The 20,889-nt window shown below is 39.9% G+C and overlaps 1 protein-coding gene across 1 annotated transcript; it reads left to right on the forward strand.

Moving 5' to 3' along the window:
* The first annotated feature begins 6,839 nt into the window (after positions 1-6,839).
* On the forward strand, positions 6,840-20,747 carry tdrd3 (tudor domain containing 3). The gene is made up of 14 exons (XM_085356221.1): positions 6,840-7,020; positions 8,942-9,026; positions 11,753-11,818; positions 12,551-12,711; positions 13,878-14,019; positions 14,211-14,282; positions 16,019-16,168; positions 16,480-16,632; positions 17,230-17,407; positions 18,004-18,129; positions 18,558-19,486; positions 19,727-19,852; positions 20,026-20,165; positions 20,481-20,747. The coding sequence occupies exons 1-13, from the start codon at positions 6,983-6,985 to the stop codon at positions 20,140-20,142; spliced, it is 2,343 nt and encodes a 780-aa protein (XP_085212347.1). The 5' UTR covers positions 6,840-6,982; the 3' UTR covers positions 20,143-20,165; positions 20,481-20,747.
* Positions 20,748-20,889: the final 142 nt, after the last annotated feature.

The raw sequence follows: 20,889 nt of genomic DNA on the forward strand, positions 1-20,889 counted from the left end.
TTTTGAATTTTCCTTGTACTGATAACGCAGCTGATCTGTTTAAATCATCATACCACACACAGCAAATCTGACTGAATGGGTTCGTTTTTTTGTGCTTTTTGATTGAATTACATACTTTAATAGTGTGAGCATTTCAATTCTACATTGACATAGCTTTTTCTTGTATTTGCTTTTTTTTAAAGGTAGAGTTCATATTAACACGTCTGATTGTGATAAACAGCTTCAAGGATTATCAGTAAAAAGGTGATTTAGGTAGAAATATATTTATATTTGTAAATGTTTAAGATATTTTCAACAAAGAATGACAATTGACACAAATTAAATCTCATATCAAAGTCAGAGGTTATAGGGATGCAAAGAACCAGTGCTGAATACTGCATAGAATTTGAGAACTTCACAACTATCACAATGACACAGGGGCTCAGACCTAATAAGGGTAAATTTATCCTCACCATGAAGCTTTGTTAGTGGAGCAGACCATTTCTATGTTTCACATTGAAAGCAGCTTTAAATGTTGTTACAACGTCTGCACGGAGAGTTGGCCGTTCTTTAACTTTTCAGTGTGCATATACTGCCATCTTGTGGTTTCAATTAGATGGCACCACTGGCCCTAGGTTTCAGAGATAATCGAACCATGCAAAGTGGTGGTGGTTTCCATAAGTCTTTTTTCCGTTTGTTAATTAACAAATGTTATACAGTAGTTTAAATACACAAGAAAACAAATAGATATCAGCATTCAGAAACACTCACATTTTCCATGTCTACAGAGAGTGTCTCTGTGCCTGAAAAATAAATTAGGTTTAAGCCTGCACATTATGTGTCCACCAAGCTATTCAGGCAAATTCTTCTTGCATAACTCCTTAAGTGATTTTGTTTATCCTGGAAATTTATAATAACTATGCATTAGTGATTTTAAGATTTTTTTCATAACATGTTTTATTTCAGAGTAGTCAGGGAAGCAACATCCAAAATACACATGTATGTGTTTTTCCCCCCGTTTGCTTTGTTTACTGGACTTTTAGACAATTTAGCCGAATGAGATCATGCCTCAAATTCCTGAAAAAGAGTAGAGGTTTCACCTGAGCCTTAAGCAGAAAAGGATAAAGCATGAACAAGTTAATGGTCGAGCACCACTTAAATGATATGGAATACCCTTACTGCTCAAAAAATAAAGCTGCTCTACGTTCCACACTCAACACCCAACTGATTCAGTGACTCATTACTGCAAGTCATTGAACCGATTGGGTGAACTTAATAAAGTGGCTGTGGATCAGCCAATCACATGGCAGGCAAATGGCCTTCACAGTCATCAGATCTCAGTCCAGTAGAGCACCTTTGGGATGTGGTGGAATGGGAGATTGACATTATGGATGTGCAGCCAACGAATCTAACACAAACTAATGTAAGTGATTTATCTGTTAGGTAATTTTACAATACAGACTATTTTCTTGACATTTGTTCTTCTATATAGCCTGAAGATTATTAATGAAGGACTTACTTACTAATGAAGGATCTGTGTGTGTGTTTACATCCCTCCGAGGGCCGACGCAACAGCTGCCTGTGAGAAAATACACACAGTCACAGCAAGACTTCAGACACAAAACCCCGAGGCTTTCATTATTATATCTGGAGACTTTAACCATGCCACACTGGACTCTACTCTGGCTGCTTTTCACCAGTTTGTGAATTGTCCCAAAAGAAACAACAGGACAATTGACCTACTGTATGCTAATGTGAGAGATGCATACAGAGCCACCCCCCTCCCCCCACTAGGGAAGTCAGACCACAACCTGGTTTACCTACAGCCACAATACACACCCCTCGTCCAAAGGCAGCCGGTCACAACGCGCTCCATCCGGAGATGGACCCCAGAAAAGGAGGATGCTCTGAGGGACTGTTATGACACCACAGACTGGGATGTGCTCCTGAGCCCACATGGTGAGGACATAGAGGGGGCGACACACTGTCTTACAGACTACCTCAACTTTTGTGTGGACACGGTCGCCCCTGCTAAGACGGTACGGTGTTATCCTAATAACAAACCGTGGGTAACACAGGAAGTCAAAGCTGTCCTCAACATGAAGAAGAAGGATTTCAGGAGCAAAGTGAAGGAGGAGATGAAAGCAGCACAGCGGGAGGTGAAACGCTGCCTGAGGGAAGCAAAGGACACCTACAGGAGGAAGGTGGAGCAGAAGTTGGAGAGGAACAATATGAGGGAGGTCTGGAATGGTGTGAAAACCATCACAGGCCACAACACCAAGAAAAGCACAGTGGGGGGGACTGTGGAGAAGGCAAACGAACTCAACAACTTCTTCAACAGGTTTGACCAGCCCACAACCCCCCCACCCTCACCTTCACTACAGAGTCCAATCCCCACTCTCCTACCTCCCTCGCTTCCCCCCCTTCCTGACACCATGACACCCCCCTCCTCCAATCCCTCTCTCAGCAGCAAGACATCTCCCCCCCTCCCCTCCTCCCAAACATCTCCCAGTGTCACAGTGGATCAGGTCAGGAGACAACTGAGGAAGCTTCGCCCCAGAAAGGCAGCAGGCCCAGACAAGGTGTGTCCTAGGATGCTAAAGGCGTGTGCTGCTGAACTTGGGGAGCCGCTACAACGAGTCTTCAACCTCAGTCTGCGACTGGGGAGAGTGCCCGCCCTATGGAAGACATCCTGCATCGTCCCGGTGCCCAAAAAGAACCGGCCCAATGAGCTGAATGACTTCCGACCGGTGGCACTGACGTCACATCTTATGAAGACTCTAGAGCGGCTCTTCCTCAACCTCCTCCGACCACAGGTACAACATGCCCAGGACCCACTACAGTTTGCATACAAGGCGGGTGTCGGAGTGGAGGATGCCATCCTGTACCTCCTACACAGAGCCCACTCACACCTGGATGGGGGGAAAGGCACGGTCAGGATACTGTTTCTTGACTTTTCCAGTGCCTTTAATACCATCCGGCCCTGTATGCTTCAGGAAAAACTGAACAGGATGGAGGTGGACCCCTGCCTGGTCGCTTGGATCTCCGACTACCTCACCGACAGACCACAGTACGTCAGGCTGAAGGACATCACGTCTGACACAGTGGTCAGCAGCACAGGAGCACCACAGGGAACTGTGCTGTCCCCTCTTCTCTTCACCCTGTACACCTCTGACTTCTGCTACAACTCTGAATTATGCCACATTCAGAAGTTTGCAGATGACACGGCCATCATGGGGTGTATCTGGGATGATCAGGAAGAGGAGTACAGAAGTCTGGTGAGGAACTTTGTCGCATGGAGTCACACAAACCACCTGCAACTCAACACCTCAAAGACTAAGGAACTAGTTGTGGACTTCGGGAGGTCTAGAGCAGGTCCACTGCCGGTTCAGATAGAGGGGGAGGAGGTGGAGGTGGTCAACAAGTACAAGTACCTCGGGCTGTGGGTGGACAATAAACTGGACTGGTCATGCAACACAGAGCACCTGTATAAAAAAGCCCAAAGCCGACTGTACTTCCTCAGGAGGCTGAGGTCTTTTAACATCTGCAGGAAGCTCCTGAGGATGTTTTACCAGTCAGTGGTTGCTGGAGTCCTTTTCTATGCTGTGGTGTGCTGGGGGAGCAGCACAGCAAAGAAGGACTCATCCAGGCTGGAGAAACTGATCAGGAGGGCTAGCTCTGTGGTCGGCATGAAGCTGGACACTCTGGTGACAGTGGCAGAGAAAAGGACATTAAAGAAACTGATGGACATTATGGACAATGCCAGGCATCCTCTGCACACGGCCATTAACAACCAGAAGAGTCTGTTCAGTGACAGGTTGCTTCTCCCCAAGACAAGAACTAACAGACTTAAAAACTCCTTTGTCCCACACGCCATCAGACTGTTTAACTCCTCTCTGGAGGGGAGAGGGAGGAGAAACAGGAGGACAAAGGAGGGGGGAACAACTAAGCTGTAGTGCCTCTTCACCTCACTGTGCAATACCTTGTGCAATACTTTTTGTAAATAGTCAACAGTGCAATAGACTCAATACTTGAAATGTGCAATTCACTTGTATTTTTATTTTTTATTCCTATTTATTCTATTTATCCCCTTCATATATTTTATTTATATTGTCTCTGTATTTATATATGTGTGTGTGTGTGTGTGTGTGTGTATATATATATATATATATATATATATATATATAATATTCTGTAACTCTGTAACTTCTGTCGGTGCTGTGCTTTTTTGGAAATCGAATTTCCCAGAGGAACCCACCCGAGGGATTAATAAAGTTCTATCTAATCTAATCTAATCTAAAACATATCATTCCTATCTTAAAAAGTATAAGAAAAAGCAATAATTATTAGTAATTAAAAGCATTTTCTGATCAATGGGGTGTGCAATGATTTAGTATCAAATGTCATCTTTAAAAATATTTTTAAATGGTCTGCACTTATTTAGATAATACATGATTTTTATTTTCAGACATAAAAATTCCAAAAACATGTAATGCAGTACCAATTAATTTAATGTAAGAAATCTGCTGGAGATGATCCTTCCTGTTCAAACTAATTTTGCTGCCACATCGTATCTTATTTCTTACAAAATGTCATATCGGACCCACTGAGACCTTATTAATATTCCCACAAAGTACTGCCCACAGCTTGAACATCATAGGCCTTATGAAGAGGCTACTTTTCTTCATCATGTGGTTTTACTGCATGGTTGATTAGTATATGGCTGAGTCTGAGTCCCTTTCATCAAACCTGTAACAGCAGTAGTCGGTTGCATCCAGGAACAGCTGATGCATGCTTGCTGTGTGACTCCAGTATTACTCTGAGGTTTGTAGAAAAAAGGAGAAAGATCATTTTGTGTCAGTAAACCCAGTTGTTCCCTTATTCTGAACAACAACTGGATAAAAAAAAAGTCAAAACAACAAAAACAACATAAACAGAACTTTCTGAGACAGTGTTCAAGCCAACCCAGCATTTCTGGGATGACATGTCTGTATATTAAGGAGATATAAGCTACAGCATCTTCCAATGTGCAATGTGAATTTGTTACTGATGCCAGGTCTGACAGTGGGTGTTTTTTTGTAATTTGTCATGTTAAGGTTTTAGGTGTGTAAAGTTTAGACTGAGACACTTTTAGTGGACACACTAACAGTGGTTACAATGGCTCCCTAGATAAGTAACATTTCTATAAACGTATAGAATTCAACTATCCCACATTTGACTGCTCTGCAAACAAATCCTGCTGTCCGACCTGCAAAGTCTGAGTGCAAAATACTAGCTTTGGTATAGAAACAAAAGACAATAATTTGAAGTACTGTATAGAAACAATCATCAAAGCTCCACATGTGAAATAGATTTATTTCACCTACACACACACACACATGCGCGCATGTGGACACACATACACACACAGTTAACTCAGCACTGTCCAGGAACGGTGTAAGGAACTCCACCTATTCCTTCTCCCATGGTTGTGTTCACCAACCCCAAAATTATTGGATATAAAGTCATACTTAAAATTACATTTATATCTGCATACGCTCACTGGCCACTTCATTAATTATACATTGCTAGAATAAGATGTGTACATTGTGGTAGTAAGTGGACATGATAGGCAACAACACTAAGGTAGGATGTGGTGTTATAATGGGTGTTATAATGGGTCACTATCAGCCAAGGTTTCGGGTGAACCCACTGTGAGACCTTGCCCCCACCCTATCATGTGACTTACTGAAATCAAATGACTAAAATGTGAGTGGGCGTTAAGGCATCTGAGAAGGGATCTCAAAACTGGCAGACAGTTGGTGTCCAAAGCCACGCCCTCTGTGCAAAGATGGTCGTTCACAGTGGACGTAGATGGCTTCTTTCACGCCTCTTTCAAACTATCTTCTCTGTCCAAAATATGAATGTCCAAAATGTTACACCTCTCGGATGAGAGGTGAAACGTCTACAAGAAACTTAAAGAACTCCAAAATGCTTTTCTTTCCTTAGATTACTATGACCTGAATGACTAAGAATCTTCTCACAGACAAAAATCAAGACTCATCAGACCAAGCAACGTTTATGTTTCTGGTGTTTCTTCAGTTTTGGTAAGCCCGTGTGAACTGTAGCCTCAGTTTACTGTTCTTAGCTGACAGGAGTGATGTGTTACGGAGTGAGAGGTCCTCTTCTGCATAAGTCTTGTAATGAGTGATTATTTTAATTAATGTTTCAGCTTAAAGCTGTCTAGTCATTGTCCTCTGACCTCTGGCATCAACAAAACGCATTTACCAAAAGAACTGCTGCTCACTGGTTAGTTTCTATTTTATTTAGTTTTTAAAAAAAAATTATTATTATTATTTGCTGGAGCCAAAGTCACTTTAATATTCTGATGCTCAGTTTAAATGTCAGGAGATTATCTTAACCGTGTCTACGTACCTAAATGCATCGCTGCTGAATAAGATATCTGCTACAGCGGGCAACTGAACAGGTGTACCTAATAAGGTGACCAGAGTCTATATTCCCCTAAAGTTGATTCTGTTCATAGCGTTTTCAGTGGGAGAAACGTTTCATCACTCATCCAAGTGACCTCTTCGGTCTCATCTAACAGCAGGTTTCTCCAGGCTTATAAACAGTATATTTGCATAATGACTGAAACTAGCATCACTGAAGGAACAATGGGCTGGGAGGTCAGTTCCTTGATCGTTAATATGCAAATTCGCATGTCTTAGAGTCTATATTGTTTGTCATACTTCTTTTAAACGGATGTCCTTTAAACTGAATGACAAGTAGATTTTGCTTTATCATATGAAAAAAAATTATATAAACGCTATTTAGACCCTCACGGCACTCCGTACTTGTACAGTGTCATTGTGTGACGTATGTACCGTAGAGTCGTTCAGTACTGATATTAGCGAGCTTTGTCTGGAGCAGAATATGAATTACAGGACGAGATAGCTGTTATTCCAGTGAACCCACTTTAAAACTCTTGGTGTCCTTATTGCTCCATCAGCAGTTTGGAAGCACAATGACCGATGTGACAGATTCCCTGACCAAAGAGGGCTGGTAGGTAGCATGTGAGCTAATTTCAAAGAGCTAGCTAGTACTACTAATACAACTACCACTACTACTACTCTTTGATGTTTTCTAAAAACACTATTTAGCGTACTTATAACTTAAAATTAAAGTACAAGGTTTACCTTAACACTTTGGATTTCTGTGTGTTTTTGCAACGTAATTAGTTGTTCTGGAGGCTGGCTAACAAACTAGCGAGATAAATGACGCTAGCTATGCAATACACACTTAGCATGCAATTATTACAGCGTAGTGTGGCGCTGCATTTTGCATGAACAAACAGTGATAACGTCATATGCAGGGCCAATCAAATAAATCTGAGGCTCATATTAAAGTTAATATAGTTAAAACATGCAGTGCTTTTAAAACTCAGAACATCCCAGCAGCAGTTTGCAGTAGCTAGACATGAGTGCTAGCATTTAGCCACATGCAGCTTCTAAACACTTACTGCTTCAGGTTTTGCTTACTTAATTGTTATCCCTTCTAGAGTCTTATATGTATTTAACAGAGATGAATAATAACTGTTCTGTCCGTAATGTACAGATAAACTAATTTAAAAGTGGTCCCGAGGTTGTTTACGTTTGTTGTCATGCACACCATCTGATCAGATCAAAGAGGCTGTGAACGTAACTCATGATAAAAAGAAAACAGATTTCTTCTGCTGTTTCTTCCCATATATTCAGTTTAGTTTTGGGAAGGAGGTGAGTTCGTTATCTGAATCAGTTTATTGCTAAACTGCGCGAATTGTAAAACAGTCTTGAAGCAAGCAGTTTATAAACTTCTGTGATACTGAACTATGAATTAACTGTAATAGAGTAGAATTGTAATTGCATTGTGTTGATTAGATGGGAGAGTTAATTTGACTTGTCATGTTTTGCTGTTTGAGTAGAGTTGTTTAGTTTGTGTACTGTTTATATCTTACAGTAAAATTACTTTGAGTTTCTCCCTTGTCACAAGGGGTCAGCACTAACGTGATTATAGTTTACTAAACTAAAACTAGATGCAAAACCCCCCAATTTAGTTATGTAAAATAAAGATTTAAAGAAAGACTTAAAAATGAAACTAACTAAAATCATTTGAGAACTTGCAAAATTAAAATAAATAAAAATACAGAGGCTTTGATGAATGTTTTTATAGAGACACTCTGTCTAAAAGTCTGTGACACAGTTACTTTCAAAAAGTTCTGTTTTTAGTAGTAATACGTGTACTGATTTTCCTAAACCTCGCCTCTGACATATGCCGTCCATATAATAACAACCTTATGGAACACTGAAACTAATAAAAACATATCTAAAGCCAAACATTTGCAGACAACACAAACTAAACTGAAACAAGAAAACGCACCATGGGAAGTAATTGAAACTAAACTTAGTTAAAAACAAAAAGTAAAAATGAAATAAAAATAAAAACAAATGAGAAAATACAAAAATACAACTGTGATCCCTGCAGCAGATATCTCCACATGTTTGATTTGGCAGAGTTTTAACTGGGGTTCCCATCCTGACTCCCCCCCAAAGGAGATTATTTATTAATCATAATATGTATGACATTTAGAATAAGTATTAGCATACAAACACACAACAATTTATGGAGTTATGGAGACGCTTGACATCACAGTAAATAAATAAATACAGCATTACCTCCACATGCGTATTATAAATTTGACCAAACTAAAAAAAAAGATTAAAACCAAAGACGTTACCATTTGCATTTTATTTTTAATATCAGTCTTTTTTAAGAGAAAAATGTCCGCTAAAATGCAGTTTTTATTTTTTCAGTCAAGTATTTGTCGCCGTCTTTAGATAAGTTTTAGTTGATTATAATAACAGTCTGTTTAAACATGTTGAAATGAGACTGTCTGAAGCCTTTCCCAGCTTCACTTGTATTCTCTGCTCTGTTTTTCATCTTGCAGGTACCTCAGTGATGAAGGCATAGCAGAACTGAAAGGATCCGCTGAGAAAATAACACATAGTGACATAATTCGTATTGCGCTTGATGTAAGTGCAACACAAACACATATACAGAATGTTTTTACCGTGTAACACCTTGCCTTGAGTTTTAGAGTTTAAGGAAAATCACCATCATTGTACTAAAAGTTGGCATTTTTTTAACTAGTTTGGTTAGACACTACTAGTTTTTGTTAGATACTACTAGTTTATCAAACATAATAACAGAAACATGCATAAATATCTGCCAAACAAGTGAATCTAAGTAAACCTGTTGTAGTTACTCTATGCAGAACCATTCACTCATGCTATTCTATTCATCCCTAAAAGGCACCTTTCTGAGCCAGAAATAACTCATCCTTTTCCCTCTTCAATCACTCAATGACTGCCCTCTCAAATTATATCATCAATCATCATGAAACCAGGAATCTATTCATTTTAATAGTATGAAATGAATGTGGGTATTTGAATTATCTGTTAATTATAATTGTGTATTTAAAAAAAGAATTTTTTTCATTTGATACGCAGCTAAACAAAATGAAAATGTTTAAAGAGGAACCATAAACATTCATATAGGGTTCTTCTCCTAGAATGACAAAGATGCTACAGACCTGACCTGCAGTATCAAACGAGTCGAGAACGCACAGTCAGTGCTAGGGCTGAACGATTATGGAAAATAATCTAATTGCGATTTTTTGCCCCAATATTGCGATTGCGATGCGATATGCGATTATTTTTTAAGGTCTTTGTCTTCTGTATTATTAAACAAAGACAAGCAATACATCATATAGTATGGCCAATACTATATTACATTAATTTTAAACTGTTCTTTCCTGGAAGACAGACCTCTGTTATGATGACATGAGGTGATGCATGAATTGATGACTGACATTTTTATTTAACTTCTTCAATCACAACAGTATATTTGAACATACACAATAGTTTATTTTTAGCTTACAAACATCTGAGCATAAAGTGCTGACAAGGAACCCTGGTGTAAACATTAAAATGAAAGTCAGTACAATGTGCAGATTGCAGAAATATACATTAAAAAAAATCAGTGGCTTTACCACACTCAGTTTTTCGACATCTGTGAACTACTAGACAGTCATTCAATTAAAAAATAATATTAAATAAATAAAACTAATAAATAAAAAATACACACATCTTACTGATCTCTGCAGTCAGTAACATTACACATAAAGTGCAAACATAATAGCAATTGTATAAACACACACACAAACACGCCTTTAAAATTTAAAGGCGTGAAATTGGACGGTCTAGTTCTGATTAGCGTCACCGCTGTCTCGGTGGAGTTTAATAAACTCGGCCGTCTGCTTCTTGCTATCTAAAATATAACCAGACACTGGTGTAAATTCTCGACTGTCTCATACTTCTGTTTAATAAGTTTTCTGTTTGACGTTTAGTCAGCTGTGTGAAAACCAAGGAGGAACCCACCCGGGGGATTAATAAAGTTTTATTTTATCTAATCTAATAACTTTAATCTCAGCCAAACCGATTTACTCACGAACAAACAAAACACTGAAAAAAGCCCAACAATAACATTTTTAGGTTGTCTAAGTGACTTATATATTACGTTTAACCCGAGCAGCGAAACTCCGCGGTGATCTGAAAATGATGTGCCGGGAGTTGTGCCGTTCTCGGCCGCATCAGTAACCCTCGAGCTCCCGGCTAGCTGTCGAGCTGGTGGGTAGCAGACGCCTCTGAAAACGTCGAAGCACTTTTGCAAATATGGGATATCTTGATAAACCGAGCAGATATTTGATGTTTACACAACTACTTTCTCGCCTGAAAATATGTTAAAAGTTTATTTTGTGACCCAGAAAGATTAGTATGAGTAATTTTAAAACTTAGTAGCGGCCGCCATTGCTGGAAACTGGAGTTTGGCTGGGCCGCGCTATGAATTCTGGGATATGGTAGTAATTTGGACAGCCTTATAATCGCAGTATAATCGCAGCCTTTGCGGTTAGAAAATTGCACTTGATCATGTCGCGATATTATCGCAAATGCGATATATCGTTCAGCCCTAGTCAGTGCATTTACTGCAGAAACACTGACCTTTAAGGTTTAGCATGGAGTGCTGCGGAAAGGTCTCACACTGTACTTTTAGATATTACTGCATACCTGGTTTAATCAACTTGTAGTAAATTTAGAGTGGTACTTGTAGGGGCTTAAAGTTATTAACATTGTCAGACTAGGCATAAAAATAAATTGGAGCCACTGATGATTTGCTAGCAAAATGGTGCATTTAATTGTATCTTAATTAGAGAGATATTTTGCTACTCTGGCTGCTTTTTTTGGTTTTACCTGGAGCGCTTATTTTGTTCAGACATATTGTTTTCTGCGGTAAAAAGTGGTTGTAAAATTGGTTTGGGAGGCAGACACATTTGTAGTTTTAATGTTGATCTCTTATGGTTTGGAGGAAAAATGAAATCCTCTTTAAAAAATACAATTCTGTTAAAAAGCTAGGTTAAATAAAGTGGTGATTGGATTTAAAAAGCAATGAGCTCCAATCCTGATTCTTGTATATCAAAATTACTCCATACATTGGCGCATATACTGGTTTTACTGTTTTACTGCAATAGTGCACAGTTGCACTCTCTCCACCATGTGGAGTGAGATTACAAAAAGTGAGATTACATCTGATTGAATAGTTAAAAATGTGTTTTGTTGTTTTTGTTTCACATGTGCATTGTTTCATTACATGAATATATGATTATTATATATATTCTAATAAAGCAGCTTTTGTTTTGCAGACTGATCTTAGAACTGTTGGGCGAAAATATCTACCATCTGATATCAACAGTGGAAGAACTGAGAAGGTGAGTGGCATACATATTGCTACAACTCTGTGGCAGTGCTTAATTTATGAAACTCTATTACAAATGATGAGCTGGAGCCACTGTTGAAAGGAAACTTTAGAACTGCAGTTTTCATTATTGCCACTAGATGTCCCTAGCACACTAACAAATGTAGGTCAAGAAACCACTTCTTTGCCCATGAAAGTAAAATCGAGCAAATGGAGGGGGGAAAAAACCCAAATATCAAAACATGTAATTTTATGTGCATTTACCTCCTCTTCCCTTCAGACTCCGAATATGATACACCCCATTATACCCTGGTAATGCACTCTGCCTTGTACATATAATGCATAAATTGCGCTGTATTGCACTATACACTTTTTGTATGTAGTATTGAATGTAGATAGGATTTACACATATCTTTTCCCAGGTGTAGAAATCAAACTTTGTGCGAAGAGTCCTTACAAAAGCATTCAACAACAGTGGTCGCTGTAGCTCTAAATGTAAGCCTTGAGGCTATTTTGAGGAATAAATAAACCTGTGCTGACTTAAGTATGCCACAGGGAAAGAGGTATTGTTTTTTTTTTTTTTTTTTTGCCTTAAAAATTGGAGTAATCCTCAATACATACTGAAAACTCCTAGAGGGTTTTTCAGTATTTCGCTGTAATCCTCCTCCGCACATGCAGATTTGCCTTTCAAGCCACCTCTTTTTTTATTTATTTATTTATTTTTCTGTCTTTTGCACATGGCCAGTTGGAGGGTCCATGTGTCCTCCAGGTGCAGAAGGTGAGAAACATCTCAGCTCCTAAAGACCACGAGGAGTCCCAGGGCGCGCCGCGAATGCTGCGCCTGCAAATGACAGATGGGCACACCACCTGTGTTGGACTGGAGTTCAAACATCTGTCTAAGATCAGGTATTACAGTTTTGTTGCATTTAAAAATAACAGGCTGTAGTGTAATGTAAATATCTGTGAAAGGGGTATAAATGGTTAAAAAAAATCCTACATTTTTTTTATTTGTCTCATATTTAAAAATGGATAATGTAAAAGCTGCTTTTCTGTTTGCTGCATAGATGCAAATCGGGGGCATTCAGCTGGTTTCTCATATTTTGCAAACACATTCTGCACACACCCTGCTCCTTCACCTCCCTGTCAACATTCTCACCCCACCACATGTCTGAATTTTCCCTTTATCTGCAATTTCCTCGCCGTGGCAGCTGATCTAACAATTCTTAGCCTTAATTACATCTCCATCCAAGCTACCGTGGCCTTGGTGACTGCTGCCATGGTGACTAGCCAGTCTGTACAGGTGGAGTGGCCAGAATGTGGGCCTTGACTTCCTGATGGGAAGAGAGGAGAGAACAGAACAAATCCCCCCTTTATGAGCGGCACACACACACTGGCTAGCAACAGCGCCGGTTAGTGTTTCTTATGAAAGTGTCCGCTTTAGTGTGCGTGAGGCCATAAGTGAGAGGCAAAGAAGGATGAGCTGGATTACAGGACTGTTCAGTGTGCGAGACAGTGATGTAGTACAGAGAGATGACAATTAAGTAGCGACACTGAGGGTGAATAGTGCATTTGTATGTGATTGAATCAAGGATGACTGCCGTCTTATTCCTGTATTTGCTGCTATCATGTGAACTTCTATCATGATAGCAGCAGAAGCATCTATCCCAGAGGTTTGGAGTGAAATCCCTAATTGTTGCTTTGGCATCCAGCATCAGTAGCTGGAAATCCCTCTAAGTCCCTGTGCTTTCCTAATGAGAGAGGCAGAGGCCTTATCAGGCCTGATGAGATAGAGGGGCTTTTAATTTACCATGAGGATGGGTGAGCAGCTGGGATTATTAATAGTCTCTCCTAGCCTTGCCACCCATCTGCTGGCAATGCTCCATGTCATTTATAAAGTGGCATGGGTAACGAAATAGGGTGTGAGACTTGGTATATGCAGTAAACCCACACATATATTTAAAATTTAATAGCTTTTTAAAAAGAAATGTATAGAAATATATCATTCATACTGCGTTTCAGTCTTAATATTTTGTTTTCTCTATTACTATTTTTTATTTTATTTTGTTTTTCAGTTTTAACACCCCACCAGGAACAAAGGTGAAGCTTCTTGGTACAGTCCAGGTTAAAAATGGTCTTTTACTGCTTGACGATTCAAAAATCTCTGTCCTTGGAGGAGAGGTTGATCACATGGTGGAGAAGTGGGAACTACAAAGGGTGAGGGTCAATATTTTAATGACGGATCAGCCACTCTGGCTAAAAAGATAAAAGTCATATTTTAGTAATCATTTTAAATGTGTAATAAAGGCCTCTGCTACGCCATCATTAGCTGTTGCTGAGGTTGTATTTATCTGAGTTTTGTATTTAAAAAAAAAAAAAAAGGGGTACCTTTATCCTTCATCCTGCAGAGTCTGGCCAAACACAGCAGGAGTAACATTGGAGCAGAAGGCGGACCTCCTCCCTTCGTGCCATTTGGTCAGGTGAGGAAGAACATTTCATAGTTCACTTAAAAAGCAAAACATCCAAAATTATATTTTTAAAAAATGTTTCTAAGAAGAACAAAAACCAGAAAGAATAACATAAAAATTGAACAAAATTAATACAGACAGGAACATTAATATGAAATGATACTTCAGCAGTGATTTAATGGAAGCCAGGCAGTAGTGAATAGCAGTAACCTCATAAATGTATGCAAGGAACTAAACACAGATCTGGCGCCAGGAGTGTCCCTATCTTGGCAATGTTCTCTCTGATCTTTTGGAACAATTACGCCTTCATGAATCTTTAAAATGTTTGATCGCTGTGTGTGTAATAAAGCAGAATTAAAAATCAAACTGTCCTGTGGCAGGTTATCTCCCGCCAGCAACATGAGGCTTAAATGTTGCATTTTTGTTAAAATAAAAAGCTCTAGTAATTGATGTAAAAGGGCAGCTGAGATTAAGCGTTGTGAACATGAAAAGCAGATCGTCAAGGTAACCACTAATAATTAGATGCTTTATTTGCTAACGTTTTTCTTTTTTTTAACGACTATTATTATACACAGAATACTTAAAGCTTTAAAAAAGACTGAGTCTGAGTCTCGGCTAGGATCACAGCTTCCAAGTGAATGCATTGGTATCAGCTTCACACTTGGATTTTGGGATTTTCCTTTCAGATTTGCTCAAGCTTTGTAAAGTTTTATGACAGGGGAGCATTTGGGACTTATTTAACAGCCTCTAGATCTTCTGCGTAACTGTATTTACTAATGCGGGGTCATTCCAGGACTTGGTGTTGAGTAAGTCTGCTTTGGGTCGCTTTAGATTGCTCTGTTCCAAGGTATTTGGCGCTGGAAAGCAAATGTGTGTGCTTGCGCTTTGCTTGGATCTGTGTTCTGTCAGTTGAGTCAGTTTTACTTATTCTGGTTGCTTCTACTCAGAGGCGCTCTCACAGCACGGAGCTTCTACCATCATGCTTCACAGCAGGAATGTTTTTAAAAGTGTAGTTGTGGTGTGTTTCTACCAGACATTTTCCAGTCAGAAGAATTTAGTTTACATGGCATTAGACGGTAGACTTTTTGTCTTTTTACCTCAAGCTCTGAGTTCAAAACAGTTTTACTTACATGATGATCCTAATGATATTAATGCAGATAGATTTCCTGTTGTCTGCTAGTCATTCTCAAATCCTTTTGTTTTTGTGCCTCTTCTTTGGCTAACAGAAAATTACTGAACTTAAAAATAGTAAACTGTCCTCACTGGAAGGTGAGTTATTATGTGAGCGATAACTAAATAAGACAGAAATCCAGGCCTTCATCATTTTCACATAAGCATAATCTTGTTACTATGACGAATATCATTTTTAATACAACCTGTTATGTTAGATACCCACAAATAGTCGCAGGGTTTGATTTTTATTGAAACAAAGAGCGGCTGAACCTAGTCAAAAGTAAATATCATTGCTCCGGTCATTTGCTGGCCTGTGTGACTAAATCATCACTTGGTGCAGTCGAGGAACAGCTGCAGGAAGTGATGAGTTCCATCTCATTGGCACCGAGCCACCATCTGTAATTGTTTTGAAATTAAATACAGTTCACAGTCAAGTTTGAGAAAAACCAGATGAATTCATCTGGTTCTAGTTTGAGTCCATGAAATGTGCAAACTGTCAAGCGCACTAATTTCTGTACTTAAGAGAGCGTACACGAGTGATGATCTCTGCAGCCTTGTTCTCGCTCTCCCTGTAGAAGTGTGCAAGGAAGGATGAAGTGGATAGCCGAGAACTGGACCAGAGGAAGACCCTGCAGACTCACACTGTGGTCAAAAGCACTGACGAGAACGACGAGTTTGAAAAGCAGCGGACTGCGGCTATTGCTGAGGTGGCCAAGACCAAAGAGGTATCCAAACCTTTATCACTTGTTAGCTTTTCAGTTGTTAATTTTCGGGACCAGTGTTTTTGCCATGCGGGCAAAATTTGCTGCTTTATCGATTGCACGTCCTGCACAAGTGACTTAATTTGGCCTCAATTTAAAAATATACGCTCTTTATCGGCATTCACCTCAACCTTAATTGCCTTTGACAGTTGTGTAACTCTTCAAATTAAAAGTCATAATTACGTTGCCATTTGCAGAGTTCTGTTTCTTTTATTGTATTTTTCTCTTTGTCCAACCCTGCAGCTCTATTGATCCTAATGTTGTTTCCTTGTCAGGGCCCCCGCACATTTGGCGGTGGAGGAAATGCAGGCGGCAATTTATCCAATGCTGCCTCCTCCTCCCGGAGCCGAGAGTCTTACCAGCAGAGGAGACGGGAGGACCGGGCTGAAAGAACAGAAAGCAGACAAGATGGAAACTACAGAGAGCTGGTGAGAACACAAACTATAATCCAACACCCTCCACACACACACACACACACACACACACACACACACACACACACAAAAACGTTGTTGAAATAATGGCTTTACCTCACATTACTGAAGTCCCAATTCACTGTAACAAAGCAATTTAAAGGCTCAAACTTGCTCTGTGTTCTTCTGTGGTTTCTTTAGTCTGGGTTGAAGTCTTATTTCATGGTTCACAGATTGGGTGAGGCATCGGTTATAATATTGTGGAGATGTAAATGGATTGGAGCCCTGGTGAGGTTTTCCAATCAAGTGGCAGTCCATTTGTCTTGCTTTTTGTTGTGTCCTGCCAGTTTCTCTAGTCTGAAGGGTTTGGGTTGAAGACATTAATAGGACAGAACGTAAAATTGTAGTGTTTGACGAGGGAGTAGTGTTTGCGATCGTTTCCAACACCAACAGGCTCTCACAGGTAAAACAGAATTTAAAAGGGAGCTCCTGGGTGCGTCACACTAAACGTCTGCATTTATAACCTCGTAATTGTACTTATAATTATCATATGCATGTAATCTTCCTCTGATTTCCATACAACAAATATATTTCCTGTCATTTGTTGGGTAGGTTGACGAACGCGCTCTGAGGCACATCATGGAGATGGGCTTTAACAGAGAAGCTGCTCGACAGGCTCTGATGGACAATAATAACAACCTTGAAGTGGCACTGAACAGCCTACTGACTGGATCTTCTGGTAGCAGACCTGGCCCTGCGGCTGCAGAGTCTAACAAGCCACAACCCAGAGGTATACACACAAACACACACATACACACACACAGCCCCAGATGCACCTTTAGCCCACTTTGGCCGCATAACAATTTATGTCTGCAGAGCAAGCAGAGCCAGATTGAGGTTGGAGGAGTGATGTGGAGGTTCTTTAAATGCAATGAAAATCACCGGCAGCCTAGTTAAAGGTCCTTTGTGGCAGGGTTTTTTTTGTTGCATTTACCAGAAATTGCAGGCACACACTTTATTGCTCTTTTCAAAAGCACACCTTAAGGTTTTAGATGGAAATTCTGTTTTAAATGCAGTCATTGCTTTGTGTCTGTTTCATTAGTGAAAATCAACCTGTTTTACCTTGAAACTTGCCCAATCACACTGAATTACTTAGATATTCTTTTTTCAAACCAGCTACTGGTACAGTTTACTCTAAAGCTATTTTAAATGTACAACACAAACTCATTAAAAGTAAATTCAGTTGAGTTCTCACGTGCAGGCTAATGCAGATAAAGTCACATACTTTATGTAGATGCAGGAGACCACAAAGTGTGCACATTCAAACTGATCGATTTAATCTTTGTCAAAATAATGTTTTGTTTTTTTTCGCTGTGTTTTCTTCAGGCAGAGGAAAGGGAAGAGGCAGGTCCAGAAATGAAGATGATCAAGAGGGAGCAGGAGGAAGACCATCTGGACCGAGCACATTGTTTGACTTTCTGGAATCCAAAATGGGTGTTTTCTCCATTGATGGTGGGTTATATTCCAAGCTGTGGAATAGTGTATTTTTTTTCTTTTTAATCATTTTGGAAAAGAGAGAGACTAAGTGTAAGGGACATAGATGTGTGCAACTTCCAACCCAGTTCCTGTGTAGTGATGACTTATGGGAGGGCCTCTGGGAGAGCACACAAATTAAAGCAAAAGTATGGCTGATGTTTGTAGCACCTTTTGAAGCCAGTTCTTTAGGAGGAATCTACTGATTTCTAACTGAGCCTTGATTAGACTGAGACAGATGGCTGTTGTCAGGTCAGAAAAACTAAGACATGTTTCTGACAACAAGACATCAGCACTGGTCTGAAATACCAACCAAGCACTTGTTAGTATTCCCTCCACTATTTTTCCCATTATTGTTTTGCCATACTTCTTAATACAGCTGATCTTTTCTTGTTTGCTTTTATCAGAGCCAAAGAGCCAGGCTCCACAGAGACATCACGAAAACAAAGGAAATTTCCACAACTCAGACTATCACACCAAAGACGCACCTCAGACCAAGTTCTCCTCGCATAATGACCATAGGCAACAAAGGAATGACAGACCGCCTCGCTTTCACAGGGACACTGATTTTCCCAAACCTGGCCAGGAGCCTCTCTCTAATTGTACAACCCCCCAAACGTCAGGCCAAGCCCAGCAGTGGAAGGGCCAGGAGAGGTGGTCACGAGGGATGTCCGATAGATCGCAAACTGACAAGAAAGAGATGCGTGACGATCAGATTTTTCCTTCTTCCTTCGTGTCTGCTTCCACTCATTCAAAAGACCTTCAGCAGCAGGTGGAGTTTAGTGGATCTTACAACCAACGGTCCAGAAATGGAGATGGTGGTGGGAATATGTCAGCGGCGTCTCATAGAAGAGGGGCACCCACATCAAAACTGAGCAATTTGGCGGGAAGTGAAGCGAACGGAAAAGGAAATAAACGTGTAGACAGAAATGAAGACTTCAACAACAGCAGGAGGAAGGGGAAGATGGAGAGGGCAAATTTGGATCACCCTGAGCGACAAAGGGATAGTGGGCCAGCAAACTTTAACTCAAAGGGAGGAGGCTCCGAAGTGGGGTCATCACAGAGTTCTTATATACCAACAGGAGATCCTTCTCATTTCCAAAATGGCGTTATAGAACACAAAAGAACTGGGCCGATCAAACCACAAACCTCGTCTTGTCCACCGAACAGGGAGCCGCCGCCCCCAAAGAGAAACAATGCTAATAACCCAGGGTCTAAAAGAAGGGGAGGTCAAGGCAAAGGACAAGGTCCTCGAGGATCAGAAAGGGGTCATATTTCTGAACACATGTGGAAACCTGGAGATGAGTGTCTGGCACTTTACTGGGAAGACAGTAAGGTGCGTCATCCCTACATGTATGAGACAGCAATAGTTAATGATTGTTGAAAACTGCTGTATTTAAGATGTTTTCTTTTTCTTTGGCTGAGCGCTGGTTTGACAGTTAAAGTTGTTTAAAATTCTAAAAATGAATCTGCGGGATTCGTTTTGTATTGACAGTGCCTTTGATTTGTTTTTCAAAGGTTTGTATTTGAGAGTAATGAGATTTCTGTTTTTTTCTGTCTGGTTGTGTGTGTGAAGTTCTACCATGCCAGAATAGATGCCGTTCATCCATCTGGCTCCACGGCTGTGGTTGTATTTAGCGATTATGGAAATTGTGAAGAGGTCCTCCTGAATAACATCAAACCTCTTGATGCTGATGTCATGGTAAGAAAATAGGGAAACATCCATCAAACTCAGAACTTGTTGGTTCATAGTAAATGAAAGCTACTAAGTAAACTGCGATCAAGTGAGGTGAGGAAAGGTGATAAAATATGAATGAGTTCTAGGTGGATTACTCACAGTAACACATCACAACTGTATCAAATGTACAATGGCAGGAGGAAGATGATGGTTACTATGACAGTTCACTAGAGTTTCGCCGCGGGGGAGACGGCCAGCCTAGACGCACGCGACCCACGCAGCAGTACTACCAGCCGCCCAGGGCACGAGATTGATGTTTCTGCATTTACACGGGCAGGTAAATAAATGAGCAAGCATGTATTTTCTTTTCACTGGTGTTTAAGCACAAACCATGAATGTGTTTTATATAAAATAAATTAGAATTTCCCATTCATTTCTTTTATTTGTGGTGGTGGGAATCTTGAATTTTGTAATAGATATGGAAAATTCAAGACTTTTATTTCAGTCACAGCTGTAAAACATCTGTTTATTTTGAAGTTGTGTGGTCATGAGATATTTTGTGAGATTCCCCAAATACAATAACGTTTGTTATATCACATAATCTGTTAACCAAACAAATTATAACTTTGTTGTCTTTTGCTTCATCCATCAGTGTGCGTGTCCCTCATCCTTCCACGTTCTGCAACAATCCAGAGTGCTTCCTGAATTTTTAAGTGTCCCGATGGGCTTGGGCATACAGGACTTTTAAAAGGGCTCGCACATCATGCAACAATAAAATAAAATAAAAAAACACAAAACAAAACAACAAAAAAAAATCAACTGACATGAGCTCCGGTTTATTTTGTCAAGGACATATCTACTGTACATGTTGTGAAGATTTGTTAAATGGCTGCTTCAGAATAAACAGTTATTATTAGTATGTAGCAGATCTGTTTTAATGCGTTTTGCTTTTAATTATTCAATTTTAATGATGAATAAACTAATGCAGAGGTGGAAAGGAAACTTCTCCGGGGTCCTTGGATTCATTTTGACTCCGTCAATTAATTTTAGCTGAGCTTCTA

The sequence above is a fragment of the Diplotaxodon limnothrissa genome, linkage group LG1 (assembly GCF_057381915.1).
Source record: "Diplotaxodon limnothrissa isolate DT_005_m linkage group LG1, D_limnothrissa_male_GT1.1, whole genome shotgun sequence".
NCBI lineage: Eukaryota > Metazoa > Chordata > Actinopteri > Cichliformes > Cichlidae > Diplotaxodon > Diplotaxodon limnothrissa.

Coding starts and splice junctions, on each gene's coding strand:
- tdrd3 (XM_085356221.1), top strand. CDS start 6,983: ATGACCGATGTGACAGATTCCCTGACCAAAGAGGGCTG. Junction 12,712..13,877: donor AAACATCTGTCTAAGATCAG/GTATTACAGTTT, acceptor TTTGTTTTTCAG/TTTTAACACCCCACCAGGAA. Junction 14,283..16,018: donor CCTTCGTGCCATTTGGTCAG/GTGAGGAAGAAC, acceptor CTCTCCCTGTAG/AAGTGTGCAAGGAAGGATGA.